The sequence below is a fragment of the Accipiter gentilis genome, chromosome 5 (genome assembly GCF_929443795.1).
Source record: "Accipiter gentilis chromosome 5, bAccGen1.1, whole genome shotgun sequence".
In the NCBI taxonomy this organism is placed as follows: Eukaryota; Metazoa; Chordata; class Aves; order Accipitriformes; family Accipitridae; genus Astur; species Astur gentilis.
The window spans coordinates 33,232,951-33,254,474 of NC_064884.1; the positions used below are offsets into that span (position 1 = coordinate 33,232,951).

A 21,524-nucleotide genomic window follows, 5' to 3' on the forward strand; every position below is an offset into this window, starting at 1 on the left:
CTTTCGGTGTGTTCCTCAGATGGGTTTGTTCATTTTAATCTGCTCTCTCCCTTCTGAGAAGCCCTGCGATCCTTAGTTTTCCTGAAACAATGAAGGCTCAAAATGCCTAAAGGCAGCTGTGACGGAGGAAGAAAACCAGCAACTGGACTTCCATAACCAGTCTACAGCACTTGGGTGACACTCTCCCAAGAAACCTCATCCACTGTAGCAGGTATAAATAGGCACAAAACCCTGAGAAGTCAAAACCGGAAACCTGACTTTCCAGTCTCTTTCCACCTAACAGAATTAACAAAATGTGAGGACTCTGCAAATCACACTATTGAGTGAAGCCAGAGTGGTATGGACAATTCACTTACCTATTCTCAACTTCTCATCTTACATGAGACACCATGGTAGGACACCTTTGATTCTCAGAGGCTCAGTAGCAGCCTCGAGACAACAGGATAAACCTTAAGAGCTAAACAGTTATTTAATAGTTTCAATAGTTAGCAGAACTTCAGTTTAAAAAAAAAAAAAAAAGCCTGAAATTAGAAGAAATTTCTATTCCAATTATTTCCTTAGAAAGTTTATTTTAAATATCTTCCCTTTTGTACCTGGCCTACTTAGATCAGTTTTTATAAATGAAATAATCCACTTAAGCTGTTTTGTGGACATTGAGATGTTTTTGCTGGCTACACTACTGAGCCTACACGCTTGCAACTTAGGTCACTCGCTCGCATGAGTATAAAATTACAACTGCCAATGGCTAACTTTAGCTCGATTGTGCAATGCTCTGTTTTGACCTTATGCAAATCTAGAGAAGAAAACTCCTTTAAAATACAGTAAATTTTAATGAACTTCAAGAGACTTTTACACCCATCTGCATTATTCTTCAAGTTTCTTTAATATGTTTTCAATCTAAACACAGAAACCCCACAATCATTTTCCTCCTTAAACTTCTTTCTTTGCCACCTACCAAGCAGTCACCAGCTCCTTGGCAAAGTAAGTTTTCCATAACATTGGAAAGCCTTCTCTCTTTATGTATATCAAAACAAAGATAAGAATATGCAGACTTTTTGTTTGTTTGTTATACATCACATTAGCTTACAGTGGAGCTGTTTCTGTGGGAAAGCTACATGAGGTCTCCCAAAGAGGAAATAAACAAACAGTGAGATGATACACTGCACCAGCTGTAACCTCCTTGCTGCTACCCCAGCCGTTGTGACTCCAGCAAGAACTTTACTGGATATGTGACAATTCTCCTCTTTCAAATTTCCTATCTTCAACTCATCAGTATCAGCAGTTTCAAAGATTTTAGTGAGTTCACCATTCCTATGATCTGCATGGAAACCTGCAAAGCCTAGCTATGGAGGGCATGGGCAATCAAGTTCCAATAAATGACAGCCTGACCTACATACATCTCCCATCCAAGATTACAACTGTCAGAAATGTATTTCTGAGCACAGAAGTGTTGCAACTCCTGTCACTTCATCGAGGTGAGATTATGACAACATTGCAGTGGCATCCTCAAAATGGGACTGGAGCTTCAGGTACGAAAGCACAGTGATCACTGTGAAGCTAAAATGACTGAACAAAGCCAGGAACAGACTGAGGAATCCACAACTACAAACTCGCAAAAGCTGATGAAGACCCATCCAAGACAATCCCAATCAGGAGCTGTGCAATGACATGACAAATACATGACAAACTGTCTCAGCCATGACTTTGCTTTGGACTGTCAGATGTTTCAGTGCATCAACACAGTGATATTTTCCACGCTTACTCTTCCCTGTATTTTTCCTCCTTTTTTTTTTTTCTGTCTACCGCTTTTCTTAACTTTCAAGCACCTTGCGGCCCAAGAAATACAGTGAACAGAAATACAATCGAACACATAGCCATTAGAAGTAAAATGCAATTCCAAATCTGAAAATTCTGTCCCTAAGATATTTACCATCATACAACTTGTACACCCATTGAGTTAGTATTTATTTTCTTCCATTTTTATCTCACTGAAAAGGCAGTTCATCACAAAACAATCTATTAATGTTAGGTGAAAAGTAATGATTCGAAATTTTCCAGAATTCAAAATCCAGCACACATCTTACTAATAGCAGCATTATATTTCATAATTTTTCTACATTCTATTATTCCTCAGCTTGCATTTTTTAAATGAACAAGTTTCCAGAATTGTCTGGTAAAAGCCACAGCACTGGAACATTTAAAAACAAAATGCTGGAACACACACAGAGTCCAACAAGTTTTAGCTGTAGCTTCATACTGTGTTTACAAATACGCTATCTACATGCTTGAAAGCATGATTAAGTTACCCTGGGCACTAAACTTAGCTACTAGGTCATGCACAAGCTTCATTCATTTGCATGCTCTCAGCTTGCAGTGAATGGGAGGCAGTTTGAGTTAACATATTCTGCAATGTAATTTTATTTTTAGCACACTAAAAGCCTGTATACAGGAAGGTATTAGGCCAAGACCTAATTACACCAGGATAACAGGTGACTCTTACCCCAAGGTGTCTTAACACAAGCCCTAAAACAAGTCACACACACACAAAAAAAGTGAGAAAGAAAAAAAGTGAAAAGAATGCTCTCCACACAGAAGAAAATGAAAAAATTAAGTCTTCATCCTATTTTGGGGTGACATGATCTGTTAACCAAGCTGCAATTTTTCAGCATACATAGTATGTATTGGAGAGGCATTTAAGTGTATTTGTGTGCATTCAGACAGTGCAATAAAAGGCTTTCCAGTTAGTAGCAACTGTTAAAAAAGTCATAAATACAGCTATCCTTAGAGATAAAAAGGTATGTTTGGTTGCATTTTGCTATTCAGAACACAAGACTGGGCTCTAGCACACTAGGAATAAACTAGAAGAGCATTTGCAGCAAATATTTATAATTCCTAGACATCGTGAAACATTTAAAACCGACTGTGGAATTACAGATACAAATGTCACTGGCTGTATCATGGATGGAGGTTGGAGATTTTGCATCTTGTTGAATACACACACACACACACGCTTTTCACTCCCTTCACATATGAAAAGTTCACATCATACATAATAAATATTTCCATCAGACCAAATACCCTAAAGTATAAGCACATATCTTAAATGTTTCCTCTGAAGCACTGAAAACTTATTCTGAAAACCTATACTGCATCATTCTAAAAGAATTTCTAAATATCTTTGGTTACTGTGAACAAACATAGTAATTCAAATGGCAGGTTTCGGGTTGACCTTGCCTTGTCAGGGAGAGGATGAAAAAGGCAACAGAGGATATTATTTGACTCCCCAATTTCCACACTTGAGTGATACTCAGTTTCCATTGTACTGAACATTTCCCCACCAGATGCAGTTTCCCACTTTTCTTAAAATCAGTCTGCTACAGTCATTTCAGCAAATGAGAACAGCTGAGAACACATAAACACAAGTTATATATATAATGTACAACATTTCAAAGTCAAACTTTGAGCTCTCTCAGAGAAGAATGCTCCTGCTATTCCAGCCACCTTGCCCAGGCACTCCTCATGGAGCAGATGTGGTTTTGTACTCACTCCATGAGATGCAATGACTTCAGAGAAACTACAAATAGCGACATATTGCATAATGAAGTTGTGTAGGTACCAAACCCAGCCATTTGTGAAACACAGTTCACTTTTTATACATGTTATATTAAACTTAAGGAGATACAATTTTCTGTTTGTTGCCAGCTTTTCATCTTGCTAGTCAAAACTTCCCCATTTCCTCCACATGTATATACACTTCTGTCTGTGCCAACAAAACAGCATTTGGACAATCGCCTGAGACACCTTCCTTGAAGAAGACCAGGAGACATAGCACTGTGAAGAAACTTAAGCACTGGTGCATACAATCTGATGCAACTAAAACGCACCTGAATGGGGCTTTGCATCATTCTGTCTTTCACCTCCAGAGATTTCCAAATAACTCTGCTGCTGTGAGACTGCTGCTAGAGAAGCCTGGCAGAGCCTGCAGCATGCTGCCCAACGGATGCAGTGGACAACATGAGCCTGAAACAGCAGCAACTTTCTTCAAACTCAGCCAAATGCTGAGCCAGCATTTCTTTCTCCAAAGCACCAAAATACAAAATAAAACTCTATTGAAGGAAACCAAGCTCAACCAGCTCTTATTTCCTCCTCTTAAACAACTGCTCCAGTGTCCTCCAGAAACATCTTCACACATTGCAGTTCTATCATGTAGCTTTGAAGACAGCTTCATAACTTGCCTGCCTCAGCTTTGTAACATTAAGTCTCTCAAGTCTACAGCGGCTCAAGTCTCTCAAGTCTACAGCGGCTCCATCTCAGTGCTAGAAATCCACATTGTCCCCACAGGAAGGTAATAAAGCAAACACTTTCTGAAACACTACCCCAGCTGAGGTAGATCAATGCAGTTAAGAACATTCTTCTTCTTCTGGATCAGCCTAAAGCTGTATTTTAAACCTGATTAGTTTTACTTACAAGGAAGCAACCATATAGATTAATTCAGAATATAAAGAATACATTGCAATTTAAATATCAATGAAAAACTTCACGTTTGTTCACAGTTAGAAGTTTCCACTTCGCAAACCAGGTGAATGAAAAAATATTGTGTCACTGGAGGCAGAAAAAACCCATAGCTCTTCAGAAGAGAAGTGCATAATTCCTGCTGAGCACAGCATTTGCTATGATCGTGGGAACAGTTAGCAGTATAAGCCTGCCTGGAGACATGTCTACATTTCAGAGAAAAAACACGGCTTTTTTAACTTTGTAATCTGTTCTTCAATAAAAAAAGTATTTGTTGTTAATATCAACAGATTAGCATGTAGCTTTTGTTAAAGTTTGTTTATAAACAACAGCCACAATACACCCAGACTTATATATTCAAAGTTAAACATTTAAAATTCTGATAAAACAGTAAGAAAAACTTCACATTCCAACAGATAACATCTAAGAAGCTTAGAACAAAATACCTTTTATAAAATACACTTCAGTAATAACAGTTTGGAAGAAAAGTTGTGTTACTTCAAAAAAATTTCAAAAACTGCTCACTTTCAGAAGAGAGCAACATGCAGCCAAAAACATTCAGGGTTCCTATTTGTGCAGTGTATTAAAAAGATGTAAGCTACATGTTTATATTAATATGAGTGGAAAGAGTGGACATTAATGACATTACTGTGCATTCTTACCCAGCAACTAGAACATATTTTCCATCTGGTTGATCCTTTAACCTTTCCAGCAGGGACAAACGTACTTTGGCTTTGGTTTGGCCATAGATCTCAATTTCATCTGTAAGCAATCCTATCTCCTTGGCAAGTACATCAACAGCTTTTGGACTCTGTGCTCGGGAAATCTCAATATCACTAGAAAAGAAAACAAATAGGAGCCAGGAGATTTCTCTCAGCTTAGGTGGTCAACAACAGAGCACAAAACAACAGCAGATACTCCAACAATGGGGTTATTGTAATCAGTTTTTCAATCCTCTCTCACATTTATTAACCAAACCTAAATATTAGCTAACACCTAATATAACATTGAAAATCACATGCAGTGTTTGTTAATTGTTACAATTTCACAGAGTTCTGTCGTTTAATCAGGTTCCAAATATTACGTAATGCTTTCATATCAAGCTAGAGACGTGTTTGCTGGATGCTCCAGCATGTACCACTGGAATGGATGTTTCTGGTTTTGTTTTTCTTCTCCTCCTTCCCAGTATATTTCAGCACATACACTTTACTAAAAAGCGCATACATTCCTTGGCCAACAGTCACATAAACACATTAGCTAAACCTGACACTTGTGCATGTAGAGCCTTTCATCAGAGGGTACCGCCAAGCAAGCTAAGCCTCGCTACTCCCCCACGAGGGCACCAAAGGAAACAAGGCACTTGAAGATCAACTCATGCACTTCTAAAATACAGCTAAATTGAAAATGGCCACATAGCAGGACTTCAATGCACAGGGCTCAGGCCAGAAGTCCAGTGAGCTTATAAACTATTTCCAGCAAGGACTGGGAGTGGCAGCTGAGGCAGGAGAACAAGCATGGAGCAAGCACACATGGTAGACTGCCTGAGGGGAGGTGGCTGTAGGCTGGCTGACACTATTGTATCTGCAATTCCTGACCTAGACCACCTGGGGTCTTTGGATTTAATACTCCATGGATTTTTTTCGCTTGTGAGCTTGACCTGGCTGCCCCTTACGTCCGCATAAGCGTTTAGCAGCTGTAAGCTCCTGCAGCAGTGAAGTCCATGACCCAGCACACAAGATGTGAGGAGTTGTCTCCTTTGGCTTTGAATTGCTCACATCACCACAAAAGCAAGTTAAAAAATTACCAAGAGATTAATTACTCTCAGCCTAAGCAGGCTAAATTCCTTCCTGCAGTTTCAGCTGATTACAATATTTTTAAGATAGAATCTGGCAATGGCATCAAAGCTAATGTCCTGAACTTTCAAACAGTCTGCAAGACCTCAAATATCCACAGATGAATACAGAATTACTGCCAGATCTCAACTCTACGTGTGGACTTTGGCTGTTCTGCATCCACGAGCAAATGATCAGTTTGTGCCAACTTCATTACTTGCAATTCGTTGAGGATATCCTTCAATGGGACCATTACTCAACTCTAATTCTCAAGTACCCCACTTTTGCACTCTGCAGCAGCTAAGTGAAACTCAGAAATCATCCATCTGAACAATGACATAATCCAGTACTACAAGAACAAGAAGCTACTCAATCACAGCACTCAATGGTTGGGTTGCAGACCATTTCATTGCATATACTAACCCGAAATCCACTTTCTTTCAAAGACATACTAAGCGCATCCTCCTGCATAAAAGGATATACCTTTGGCTTTCTTACGAATTATTTCAAATAGAACTAGCCGTAAAAACGTATCCAGAACACAAGATGGAGTGGCTTACAAACATCACATGACAAAGAATATTTGAAGTTTTCATTCAGAACTCTATATAAAAACAACTTGAGTCCCAGAAAAATACTGGTAAGTTGATGACAGTGTGGTCCCTTAAAGATTTAAGCAAGGAAAATTTGTAGGATGACTAATCTCCTATTAAAGCAATTGATGTATTTGGCAAGGGGAGAAGGATGTAGACTAATATGACAGAAAGTTAATCTTTTTTTTTTTTTTTTTTCCCCCTCCCTCTAGATATATCAGCCTCTTTACTAAAAGGCAGAAGCTGTTATTTCAAATCTCAGGCCAGACTACCAAGAGTCCCTACAGCAATCTCAGCCCTTCCTATTTCCCCCACCCCTTGGGCCACAAACACCTCCCCCTCAGAGTTCTGGAAGAAATGATGAGGCTTTCCCCACCCTGCAGGTACTTGTCATGGTTTAACCCCAGTTGGCAACTAAGCACCACGCAGCCACTCAGTCACTCCCCCCCTTCCCAGTGGGATGGGGGACAAAATCAGGAAAAGAAGTAAAACTCATGGGTTGAGATAAGGTTTCATAGAACAAAAAAAGAAGAAATTAATAATGATAACGCTAATAAAATGACAATAGTAATAATAAAAAAATTGGAATATACAAGCGACGCACAATGCAGTTGCTCACCACCTGCCAACTGACGCCCTGTTAGTCCCCGAGCGGCGATCCCCTGCCCCCACTCCCCCCAGTTTATACACTAGATGTGACGTCCCGTGGTACGGAATACCCCGTTGGCCAGTTTGAGTCAGCTGCCCTGGCTGTGTCCCCTCACAACTTCTTGTGTCCCTCCAGTTTTCTCGCTGGCTGGGCATGAGAAGCTGAAAAATCCTTGACTTTATTCTAAACATGACTTAGCAACAACTGAAAACATCAGTGTGTTATCAACATTCTTCTCATACCGAACTCAAAAACACAGCACTATACCAGCTACCAGGAAGACAATTAACTCCATCCCAGCTGAAACCAGGACAGTGCTACTACTGGCAAAAAGTGGAAGAAGCAAAACTAACCAAGCTATACACTTATAAATACATTAAAAGGTAAAGAATTTCTAGATAAATAAAATTACAAATATTTTTAGAAGTCAAGTAATATTGACAGTGGATGCTAACATTGGTAACTCCACTGCTGTTATCACTTTCTCATCTGAAATTCCTTTAAGAACCTTCAAAGCAACTGGACTTAACAACTTAGAAACCCTTTAATGACAGACTGCATGCTGATACACGCAATAAAGTGATAAAAGGCATAATTTCACAACGAACTGACATTTGTACCTTAACTACTACTGGGGCTCAACACCACATATGAAATGTTTATGTCTAGTCTATTATTTCTGGTAAAAGTAATTTCTAAAGCACAGAAAATTAAAGATTTGATTATAACTACCATTTAGAAGTCTACATTTGTAGCTAGCTCTTCTAGCTTGATAATGTATTCTCTATATTGGAGGCACCAGAATTATTCAATAAGTTACATTATTCAGTATTGCTGGAAATGTGCAACAGTGGTCCTTCTGCATGAATGAGAATTGTTAAGCAAGAAGTCCACCACTGACAATGGCAAGTCACAATTTACAAATACAGGAAAATTTAAAAGATAGGGGAAGTCTCTACATTTACTCAGCCCCTGTGCTGGAATGTTTTTTTTACTGCACATTTGTAAGAAAATCTTTCATTCCATTTCCAATGTCTTTGGAAATACTTCAATTAACACCCAGATCTTTCAGAAATCAAAAAGCAGATGTTCCTAGTTTTAGTGCTTAAGCAGCTTTGACTCATTTTCAATGAAAACTCCATCTGTTTCCATACAATGTGGTGTATTACTGTAAGACTGCATTTTACTGCAGGATACATTCCATCTGATGAGTTATTTTACATTTAAAAGAAAAAAAGACATAAAGCTATGAGAGTTATCAAATAAAGAGTTATCAAATAAATTGAAGTCCCATTACTGGTTATATTATATGCCATCATATATTAATAATGTAAATATTTATATACTAAACACACAATGTCAGAGAGGGTTGGGAATACTTTTTCTGAAATTTTTTTCATTATCACACTCATGACATCCCATGCTTTAATCTACCTTTTAACTGTATTATTTAAGGACAGATTTTTCAGGCTTTAATTCTAGAAAGTTTACATGCTAGCCCAGGAAAAACTCAAGCATTTCTTCCCCTTAGCGCCCCCGGGTACAACAGAAAACTCACCTTTTGACATCTCTGTTTTAAATTACAATTGGGTCCATTCCCATTAAACTGTTTTAAAAGACAGTGAAAACTGAATCAAAATGCTTAGAAAAGAAAACATTTTGTTACAGCTTTCCAAAAACACAGCAGTGGGATTCAGAATTACAGAATCCCAGAAGGGCTGAGGTTGGAAGGGACCTCTGGAGTTCATCTGGTCCAACCCCCCGCACTCAGGCAGAGCCACCTAGGGCTGATTGCCCAGGACCGCGTCCAGGTGGCTTTTGAATAGCTCCAATGATGGAGACTCCGCAACCTCCCTGGGCAACCTGTACCAGTGCTTGGTCATCCTCACAGTGAAAAAGTGTTTCCTGATGTTCAGAGGGAACCTCCCATGTTTCAGTTTGTGCCCGTTGCCTCTGGCCCTGTCACTGGGCACCACTGAAAGCAGATGGGCTCCGTCCTCTTTGTACCCTTGTATTTATACACATTGATAAGATCCTCCTCAGCCTTCTCTTCTCCAGGCTGAGCAGTCCCAGCTCTCTCAGCCTTTCTTCTTATGTGAGGTCCCTTCAGCATCTGCATGGCCAAGAAGCAGGCATACAAATGAGCACAAAAAAATTTCAATGCTTTCTTACATTGCAGAACCTCACTTCAAGTCCTTGGTTCCTCTCTCCGTCACCCAACTCAACCAACACACAGCAAAGCACTTTAGCACAGCTGCCCTGAATGTCAGAGATGTCAGCAACTGTGCCCAGACACGGGCCTTGGGAAGTGAATGACAGGAACTGATTTAAAAGATTCTGGCCATGAGAATAAATATGCTTCCTGCTTTTCCCATCTACACAGGAATTTAAAAGTCTGATGCAGAAGAAAATACTTCTACTGATGGAAGAAATACAAGATCAAATGCTGCTGAAACCACTAGGCCTTAACTACATCCATAAACACCTTCCTACATTAGGGTTTAGCAATTATGAACTTCTTGTATTTTGTATTTCTGTTGACATTACACAAGGCTTCACCTCCCTCCCTCAATGAAACCTTCCAGCTTTAGGTCTTCATTAAATAAAGCTTGGCTACAAGGCACATCATAAAAGTAAAAATTGATAGGAAACAGAAGGACATGGTCACAGTAAGGCATACAACAAAACAGCACGACATGTAGTTCGCATAAGCAGATTAAAAATTAATGAGGCACAGACCATTTTTAGGTTGTCACATTTAACACTTGCCCACTTTTTTTTTTTTTTTTTTTTTCCTTAAATTTAAAAAAAGCACTTATTACCTGGGCACTGGGGAGAGGGGCTGCAGTTTCAAGCAGCGGAGGTCCCACTTCCTGTACTGCTGGGACTGGATCCATCGCTCCATGTTTTTTACCATGTTCTGTTTTTAAACAAGAAAACAGCACACACCAGCTGCATCATAAATGCTGAACACGAATTTCAAACAATCTCAAGAGTATGTTGAAATAACTTCTACAGCAAAGGCTAATAAAAAAACAAACTCAAAAATCTTTCAATTTCATGGGTTTAGGATGAAAGAAAAACCACTGCACTATTACTGTCCTATTGTTTGTCCGCATTTCAAAAAGAAACAAGACAATTAACTTGTAAGTGGAAGAGAAAAGTCTCTAATTAGGCACTTGGAGATTTTATTCTGGTAAGATGGAGAATTACTATTCTTCTCTCACACCTTAAAAATAATGGAAGATACTAGTTGTTCACTGACTCATGCTGCTTCCACATAAAACAGGAAACTTTTGGACCCTCTATCCATCATGCCACAAAAATGCACACAGATGTAATTACATGTTCACTGTCTTACGAGAGTAAGTAACATTAGTCTACTGATACAAGTGCTTCTGCCAAGCTTTACTGTAATCAGAATTATGACATATTTGATTTTTAATTTACCTTTCTCTAACTAAATGTAACAGGCATGACTCACCCTAACAAACTGATTAAAAGTTGCTATTAAAATGGAAGGCAGGTAAGATGTTCAAAAGAGCAAAACAAAAATTGAAGTCTAAGTTATAGAAACAATTTCTACAACTTACAGAAAGAGCAACAAATCTGTAATGTTTGAAGTTGCACTAACCTGCATTCGCATTGCTATTGCAAGAGAACCAACAGCGTTTTCAGCAGCACGGTTGTTTTGCTGACTGTAGTTGTGTCTCTCTGTAAAATAGAAGTATTGCATTAATAAATCATAAAGCCTTTGTGAGTGGGACCATGCGTATTTGGAAGCTATGTCCAAACAAAAAATTTATGAATGTTGAATTGAAATTTAACATCACTGACAAAATTATAAGTGACTTCTTTAATACTTCAGATGAAATCACTCAGGAGTATAGATACAGTGTGAAAATCAGAGAGCAACTGTATGCTCTGAAGCATGTTACGCAAACACACATATGCATATGATGAAGCATACACATACTTGAAAAAGAAAATAAGGAAACACAGAGATTAATTCCAGGATCCAAATAATTGCTTTTGGACAAAAAAACAAAAACAAAAAAACAAAACCCCAAAAACCCAACAGACAGCTGTAGCTGCGAGGATTTGGAAAGCTATACATATTTTAATCAGAACACCTAAATCAGCATGATAAAGACTGTCTTCTTTTCCACACACCCATTATAGCAAGAGAGAACAATGAAATGATCACAAAATACTGTAATGGATTATTATCCAATGGGATTTATAAATTGGAATCAGATATGCAAAATTTTTTGAGTGGCAAAAGCTATCTTCATCAATGTGACATTAAAAGTAGATATTCTGAAGAGTTCACACAATTCAGTGTGACTCCAACTTTAGAGACACTTATAAGTGTTTCTAGTGGTAATGTATCATATAATAATCATATATTAGCTATGCTAACTAAACATATTATTTCGTCATTTTCCTGTAATCCTTCTTTTGGCTTGTAGTTCTGTTGTTGCTTATTGACTTTTACCTAGACACAATTACTCCAAAATTCACATCCTAGTCTCTGTGGGCATATCAAGGCTCTAGTCGCATTCCGAAGGGCGTAGACATAATTGTAATAAAAAATAACAACTGTACACTGACAGCTTTAACCTTCCCCCCGCAAGGGGAACCAAAGTGCAAACCCTGACCTGGTCAAGCTCTCACTCTGCTCAACCCATCCATACCAATCGTAAACCGCTCATGTTGCCTTGCACAACTACCCCTCCCAACAAGGGTCCCGGTGGTGGCAGGGCACAGAAACCTCCGGCTGGAGCCAGGGTGGCAGGCAGAGGAGCCTGCACAGCACCCCACCACCCTGCACCCAGCTCCAGCCCACTCTCTCTCACGCCCATCACTGAGAGAGCAAGACACTCTTTCTGCAGATGCCCTCAGCCTCATTCAGTATGTTTTCTAATCCTTTCTCAAAACCTTCTTGCCAGCAGGCATCTATACATCAGTGACAAAGCTAACTAAGCAGAAGGTGACAGTCCTGACATTAAACTCTAATTAAGAAAGTGTCTGAAAAGTCCTTCTACTTGCACTAACACTTGCCATTTAAAACTAAACTAAACTATCCGGAGATGCTCAGTTTTAGACTCAGACAGAGGAGTTTTACTGGAACAGTCTATCACAGTCATAAGTTGACTGTTGTTGCTTTGAGACAAGGCTAGGAGAGTTGCCAAAGAGACAAATGAAATAGGGAGAATGAAGTTTAAAATCCCCTTTCAGACAGCTGTGCTTTACAGAAACATTTTGACTTTTTATGTTATTTGGCTTAATATGACTTCTTTATCAGGGCAGAGCTAGCATATGTGTAAATACATATCAGAATTGGACATTTCCCATCAATAAACTACTACTCTCAGGCTGCCTATGCTACATACTCACCCCACAAATGACTAACCAGGCTTTTACAGGGGTGAAGGTGAAGCTAGACGTGAAAGTCATGCATACATGAGCCAGCAAGACAATCACAGGATTGCAACAGCTCTCTTAGGATAAATTTTCCAGATGGGAGCCGGAATAGCACTCTCTGCTTTGGATTATGGCCAGAAGATCAGCTGAACTGCAGACATTGTGCTCCCTCCTCTGACTCACCCTAAAGAAGGCCTATCCGCCCATCTGTTTGTACCCTACTGTGCAGATGGGTGAGAGCTGCTGGCACACACTACCTGTCTGCTCAGGCAGCTTAGAATAGAGAAGAGGTGGGGAAATTGTTGAATTTCCCACTAACGTACTTAAACCATACGGGCTTCAGCTTTCAAGTGACCCCAAAGGACTTGGACATCAAATCCCAAGTAATTTTGGCATCCTTAGGTTTTGTTCAGAAACTTAGTTTTCATAGATTCTATACATTTACATATGAAGTATTTTCCTGCAAGACACTAACAGCGCTCACTTGATTCCAAAATCATAAGTGCAGCAGAACAAGATGTACTGCTAGGAACTGTCAAACGTTTTAAAATCGTGATAATTTAAAAATCTTTGATCAGATTAAAAAATACTTGAAAAAGAATTTTGACACTTTGGAGCAAGCACTTTTAGCTCTACTCTCCAGGCTTACATCATTACAGCTGCCCAATTCAGCTATGTCCTTGCAAATTTTGAGCACTTTAAACGCACTAACAAACTGGCAAGTTTCACTCAGTAACATGCGAGTGCGTTAGACTGCATGTATACCTATGTAAGATAGAAATCTAGTCATCATCTAGCAAGAATAAATGTTATTTCATGGCCATTGCTGCTTTCAGGCTTCATTTAGCTCCTGTGACCCCACAGATCCTAAGTTGGACATTTCTGCAGCAAGGAAAAAACCCAGAACAATTTTCAAGCACCTCAGCCAGATTCCACCACATACTGAAAGTGAAGAATCAGTTGTAAGACTCAGTTGTGGAGCAGTCATGACCTTGGAGAAACAATAGGCTTGCAATAAATATCTTGCAATTAAACTGAGTGCGTTCTTCCTGTCAGACAGACGTGTTTCATGTACCTCTCTAGTAAGTCTTAAGGCCAGCATTTTTTAAAGCTGCTAAAATGCATTTCTGCTATTCTTTCAGAGTTCCTCCAAGATTCTGAAAATCTCAAGAGCATAACCATAAAGACAGATGGACATTTGGTAGATAAGTTCTATTTATCTTGCTAAAAATCTCATGCTGTTTTTCCAAAGAAATGCTGTACAGCCCACTTCAACAACTTGAAAAATGCAGAGAAATCTATATGCTTATGCCCAGTCTTGTGTTTCCTGCTGTAAGAATGAATGTTGCTGTGGTATGTAAACACCACTGCAATGTTTTAATGCAGTTTTCCTAACAGGGAAGGGAAACACTAATATTATCTATAGTTCTATAGACCAACTAAGGCATGAAGATACTTAAGTCTCCAGACACAGCATGCAATTATACTGTATAACTTTTACATCTCTGAAGACCCAGACTCCCTCTGCAATCGAAGGAGAAAACTAGGTACCTGAAAGCGAGACCTGCACCAGGCTGCACACAGAGCTGGGAGAGTTCAGTCATTAGCGCTGCCCGCTCAGACTGCAAGGATTCGCTTACCCTCATCCTGCCTTCATAGACCTGCACCTCTACCCCGAGTCTGACAACTAAGAGGTTTCTACTTAGAAGGGTTAAAATGAGGAGGGGCCATTCCTTTGCATTTATTGATTTAAAGGTGTTAACTGCAGTACCACCATTCCCTCTCTTCTCTGCTCCTTTCCCTTTCTCCCCATTCCTCCTTTGTTTAAGAGGATGCTATACTAATAGGTTGGGTACCTGCTGAAGAGACCTATGCTCCAAGGCCTGCTCCCTGGATACTTAACAATTATATCCAACAATCCCTATGCAGAAAGAGTGGGCATTAAAGATACAAGAAGTCTCTAAATCACTAGGCTATGAAGAAGAAAGCATGAATTATTTTTTAACAACCCGTGCAGCATCAGCAAGGGGTAAGGCTTGGTACCCATCCTCGAGACCCTCATTAGGATCAGAGCACTGTTCTGGAAGGTGGAAGATGAATGCCCAAATGCCTTCAGACAGCTGACTGAATAATAACCCAGATCTCCCACACCCACAGTATGTGTTCAAGTCAAGAGGATATCATGAAAGACAGGGAAAGGAATTTCTTGCTAAGGCCATGCTTTGCATGGGAACAGCAGCTGCTTTATTATGAGCCTGATATTGCATTAGCTCTGCATAGAGTGTCTGCTTAATTTGTCCTTAGGGAATATCCCTAGTTTAAGAACCATACAGTTAATTTTCCTTGGCCTTATGCCCATTTCCCCAGTTCTGCATCAATAGATGTCAATAAGCACACTAGTAATAGATTTAGAAAAACACATTAACCAATCACACTACCCACGTACTTCCTTATTTTCCTATTCATTCACAGCATAATCCCATTCGGACATTGAACAGTCAAATTCATATACACACGAAAAATCTAGAAAATATCTCGAGATCTTCACAGGACGTCAAAGAATTTTACAGGAAATGCAATTCTAGCAGTAGAATAGAATAACTTCTGGGAAGCTTTTTTAGCTTTATTCCTAATAAAATTCTGTAGCATTTTTCAACTGAGAAATTAATGAACATATACCCGCTCCTCAACCAGTCAGGGGAGGACGAGCGAGGGGAATCCAAACTCTTTTTGTAGGAGTAGTTGCTGCAGGAGACGTTCTGCCTGTTCTTAGCTACATGGATTTCTCTACTCCTTCCTGCACCATTCTCTGCACACAGCTTCACAGCACTTTGCAGTTGGTACTTTGCAGTTGGTATTTTTGCCCCTCTTCTCTTTTCCCCATGTTCCAGGTGAATCCACAGAATTCACAAGATAACACACTGTATAAAACAGCACTAAATAATAGTTCATCTGATGACCCAAAAGTGTTCCCTCTGAATTCTTTGAATCCATAGGATCATCACTTATTTAACAATCCTGGTACGAAGAATCTGTTCCAGCCTTTCTTCCCTCACCTGACATCTTTTTCCTATTTATACATCAGAGACATGTGTATACCTCCCCTGTACACAAGCACCCACTTTTAAAGGCGCTCTCCCAAAGATGTAACTTTTAACCAGACTGCATTGTCATCAACGTGCCAAGCACTTATCTCAAAGACTTGCCGTACATCGCTTTCAAGAATTGTTATCTTTTAATGCCTCTTACCTGACAGCAAGTCACGAGAACAACTGATAACAGTGGTTCCAGGCTTTACCCAGCTCACAGGAACATCATCAGGTTTTGTACTGCCAACTACCACCACATCTGCGTGATGAAGCTAGGAACAGCCCAAAACACCCCCCAGAAACAAAACAAGCGTTTAATGTTAGAAATACATTCTTGAATATGCATCCTATAATATTCAGACTTAAACAGCAACAGTCTTTTGAACAAAGTATTTGCAGACAACAGCATAAAAAAAAATAATCCAAATTGATGGCTTGATTCTTACCCCACATGAAATTTAAGAACAACGGGATTTAAAATGAAGTCAGGTAAGCAAACTGTGAAATCAGGCAAGCGGGATCAGAGTCAGCATCAATTATATTTAATGGGGATTACATACTTTCAAAGAAAAAGCCCTATTATGGTCCGAAGTCCTGTCCAACTAGATAACTTGGAGAGACTTAAGAAAGAGAAGGGTTGAAAGACAGTAAATAGGCAATTACAAAGAGTACAGTCAGATTATCTGACAGTAGAAAACCAGGCCAGCTGATGGGAATGCAAGATGACCCGATCTGCAAACATCAATGCCTTTGAAGAATAGCAATTAAAGTATTATTTTCCTTCTCAGTTCATGTTTGCTAATCAGTGTCTCTGACTTAGTTCAACCTGACAGATGGAGCAAAAACGGTTACTACAAAAATTCTTATAATCAAAGACATAAGTGTCTTCCTTTCCTCCCTCCTCTGAAACAGGACTCTGTACCAATTACCAGAATCACCATGAGATAAGGGACAGCATCAGAGGAAGATGCATAAAGATGCATTAAAAAAAAAAAACAAAATATGGGCACAGCACTGCCTCAAGTCTGAATCACAGATACAGTGATTTTGGGAATATTTTTTAAAATGTAAATTAATACCAAGTGTCACAAACTCAGCGAGCCTCTCTATGAATTGATTTGTGACTGAGAAGCATTCCAGCTTCTTTTTTGGCCAAAAGTGCTCTGATGCAACCCTGCTGAACACTCAGACCAAGAAAGAACAGCTACAAATCCTGTCAGGATAGCAGGTTTTTGGCACGACTGAGCATTCAGGAGGGGAGAAGAGCATAACTGCGGCAGAAAAGGCAGGAAGCTAAAAAAGCTCCATCTTCCCCTCAGAGGACACAAGGATGGCCTAACCCTCCTTAGAGATCCAGATGCGGAAACAAAGCCAAAAGTGTGGGAGAAGATTTACTTGCTTGACAAATGACTAATGCAATGAGCTGATTCAGGCTTCAGTCAAAAGTCCTGCAACACTGCTATAATTACCTGCAAACGTGCAGTCTCAACAGTCATTCAGCTTTATCCAAATTGCTTACACTCCTGCATCTGGTGCGAATATCAACTTATATGCCACTCCTAGAAGGCTACATAAGTCATAATGCTTGACCAGCATCAGGTCAAATCTTACTGCAAGCAAATCTGGATAAAAAGATGTTGCAATGACTCGCGTACCAAGAATACTACGCTGAAGGTATGCTTTCCCCTGCAAAAGGAGGCAGTGTCTGCTGTAACAGTCAGCATCATCGACACAGAGAAAAACAGTGATTATTCTCAGTTACATGAGCCCAGCCTTTTTTTGTAAGAAACAAAGCATTCATATTCTAGCACTTATAATTAATATACTGAAAGTCAGGTACGTCTTCCCGTGCAAAGCCTCTGGGACAAGGACTAAGAGCTTTGTGTAGCGCTTAGCATCATGAAACTATGAGCCAGTCGAGAGCTCTATGCAACAAGTAATAATTTTGACAAATGTTCAGCCAACATACTTATGACAGAATTGATCCAATGTAACTATAATGCCAGAAAACAACTGACCTGACCAAATATTCATCTCTATGACTACCGATCATAATGTTAAAAAATGTTTTTAGCAGCTGAACACAATCATTCTTGTAGCCAATGTTAACACTAGTTTGGATGGCTAGCATCACACATACCCATAAATGTATCGGGAAAACCAGCTGAAACTTTCATCTCATTGCCCTGCCCCATCTTTGCCATGAAAAAAGTTGTATCACGTCTCAGCAAACAGTTGTCCTACGGATTGAAGGCAACACTGATCTTGAAAGTAAATGTAAAGAAAAAAACCAACCAACATGCAGAGATACAATCGTAACTCTCTTGCTATAAGCAAGTATTTTATGTGCAACTATTGAAAAAGTTCCTGGAGAGTCAATAAAGTATGTATCACAAACATTTTATAGAATTTTTTTTCCCCTGTGAGTATTTTAAAAAAAATTATATCCAGAAACTTGTTTGACTGAGAGAGAGAGTCCACTGAAATCAAAATAGTTGTTTACAGAATTTTGGGTGTCCTTGGAAGAGATTTATGTGATCTCTGTCAGGGCATTTTGGTTTTACTTGCAAGAAGTCATGCCCATACCGCCCCTGCTTTTTCTTCCTCTCTTGCCATAACCTACTCTTTTGACTGCCTGTAAATCACTAAAGCAACCAGCAAGCCTTGGGAGTCATGTGCAGGCTCATCTCCTCCATCAGAAACAAATCACAGACATTAGAGATGGAAAAGACCTATGAAATCATCACATCCAACCTCCCTAGCAAACGCACCACACAGTCCCCGGACAGAGGATGCATCTGACAGGAACCAGATGCTACAGGCAGCCATAGCCAGAAGGTCGAGGAGATACCCAGGAGGGGGAACACGTAACCAACGGCCCAGTGCTCCCCGGACAGCAAGGCTGCGTGCCACCAGGCAGGCTAGAGAAAGGAATGACAAGCATCATGCCAAACCATCCTTAATGTACTAGGCAACAGGCTGAAGACAAGTAAGCTAATAGTCCAGTAGTATCCTGCCTTCTCACCGGTAAATATTTTTTCAGTTGGGAAGAGCAGTGCCAATAAATAATCTGAAACCTTACCTCATAACAAAATATGACTCCCTCCACCAAGATTTAAGTAGAAGCAGATTAAGAAGCACCACCCATTCCCAAGACAGAACACCAAATGTTAAAACAACAATACAGACTTTCCGGCCAAGTATTTAATGATAATGGTACAAAGTAGCTGTATATTCCAGATAACTGAAAATGCATTTTGCCATGAAGCCTGCATAAAAAATTCATTTCCCTATAGTTAAAACTGACTGCTACAAAAGCCACTTGTAAATACATGATCAAAGAAAAAAATATTTGAAATTACTATTTGAAAAGTAAAAGCCCTCGGTTTCCTGGGTATGAAGTATAGGCCACCTAAAATTTAAGAAATGGGATGAGGAATAGGAACCTCATTCAAAGTTTTTTCACAAGTCTCCTTAAGAAAAAAATAACTGTACACATCTGTTTACAGGTTCCACTTCAATTACAGCAATTCTAATTACTTTTTGAAATCTTGAAAATTTTTTAAGTCAGTGATTAGTTTCAGGTACTTTTTCCACCCCGGCATCCTCTCCTCACGTGGTTTCTTCCAGCTCTCTCTCTACCTTGGGAAGTTCAAGGTTTGCAAATCATTGGCAACCCTGCGGGACGACTATGCACGGTCTGCTCCGATCCCCACCCCCCGGCCATGGTCCTCAGGGATGATCCGCAGCAAGCAGCCACCAGCTCCCTGCTACCGTCTTCTTGTCCAGACACCAACAGCCCCTTCCCTACCACATCGGCCTGAATGCACTTGCCCTACACAGTGCATGTGAAAATTAGGTCCACATCTCTACTGCGGGCTCAAGCCTACTGCTATAATGCATGCTTTAGCAACTGTTCCTCTAGCTCACAGACAGGGAGATAAACTTCAAATTGCAGGGAACAGAGATGATGCACATAAAATATTGAAGCAGAAATACTTTGTCTACAACATCATCACTAGAAACTCTCACGCAGCCTCCCTCTCCTCTTATGGGATCCATATAACTGGTCTCATGCTCTTTCATCCCTCCTTACATGCTTACAATATGAAATGTAGTTTTCTGCCAGAACCAAGACTCTTGGTCTTATCAAGACAGCAAAAACAGGACAGTAAATGACTAAGAGATGCCTAACAGTCTGAAGCTTAAGTGTTGCCTCTAAGGAAAAGCAGACTGTGGCCAAAAGAGGTTCTTGTCCAACCTGAAAAGGAACTTCCCATCCATGCACTCCAGCTGAACCACTCTTGTGCTTCTCAACCAGGCTTTTACAAACAAGTTTGCCACTCCTAATTATAGCTAGATAGATCAATTTTCAGTCCTTTACAACAAAATTGTAGGATAGCAGCTCTCTTAAATTAGGCATGATGGGGTTCACATCCAGAATACATTTAAGACGAGGTGCTGAAATCGTGACTGACTGAATTTAGGCAGCTGAAATGAAATTCCACATTCTCATAGGTACTAAGTATTATCCATGTTTTGGCAAGAAAATAACCTGTATTTTTCAATTTGAATCTATTTCATAACCTCCTTTCAAACTATAAAGCCTAATTCTAACATTATAAAGGATTAAGCTCATTAGTTTCCATTCTTCACCTGTAACGCTGAATGCACTTTTGAGTAGTCCCATTTTTAAATGACAACAAGCGAGATGTTCCCGAAAGTATGTCACTAGGTCATTCTTCAGGCACTCTGCAGTGATTGTGCTTTCAAGAGTTATCTACAGAAAACTTAACAGAATGATAACGTCTTACATACTTTCATTTATTTGAAAACCCAGGAAGCTCAAGAGTGTTGAAGGACATGGCTCAGCTGTGCCATGATGACTATTTTTAATAACTAAAGTCAAGCAACCCCAAAATGGAACAAAAAGAAACATTAATAATCTGTTCACCTTAACAAAATATGAAGTGGGGAGAGAAAAGAACATGCAAAGCGTGTCCATTATTCATGCAGGTGAAAGCAAGGAAATGAAGATGTACCACTATTTATTTTATTCCCTTTTCCTGCCATAGGACAGAGAAGACTTGCTTCAAAGGAGCACACTAAGTCAGATGGTAGATGGTATTATGCTGCTTGTCAGCAGAGCTACCTCTACATTGTTAGACTTTTCCTAAGGTGGACTAAAACATACCTTTCTCTTGATCATTTTCAAAGTACTTTTGCAAAAGTGCATGAGTAAAAGAAGCAATAACAAGTCCACAGCAATACAAAAACTGATTCAAAAAAACCTACAACCTTAGTGTCGTGTGTCTCATTTAAATCAATAGAATTTCTAAAGAAAACACTTGTTGTTGTGCTATCCTTTAAAAAGAAGAATAAATCAGCAGAGCTAGTCAAAGGTAATATATCACCCGCTTAA

General features: G+C 39.6%; 1 protein-coding gene across 3 annotated transcripts in view; it reads right to left on the bottom strand.

The window, feature by feature from the left end:
* Positions 1-21,524, bottom strand: part of MTHFD1L (methylenetetrahydrofolate dehydrogenase (NADP+ dependent) 1 like) — a 162,291-nt gene that overhangs the window by 129,027 nt on the left and 11,740 nt on the right. For all 3 annotated transcript variants that reach the window (XM_049801269.1, XM_049801270.1, XM_049801271.1), the window contains exons 8-11: positions 16,263-16,374; positions 11,221-11,300; positions 10,409-10,506; positions 5,175-5,348 (exon numbers count right to left, since the gene is read on the bottom strand). In XM_049801269.1, coding sequence (XP_049657226.1) covers positions 5,175-5,348; positions 10,409-10,506; positions 11,221-11,300; positions 16,263-16,374 — 464 coding nt within the window. The remainder of the gene's footprint in view (positions 1-5,174; positions 5,349-10,408; positions 10,507-11,220; positions 11,301-16,262; positions 16,375-21,524) is intronic.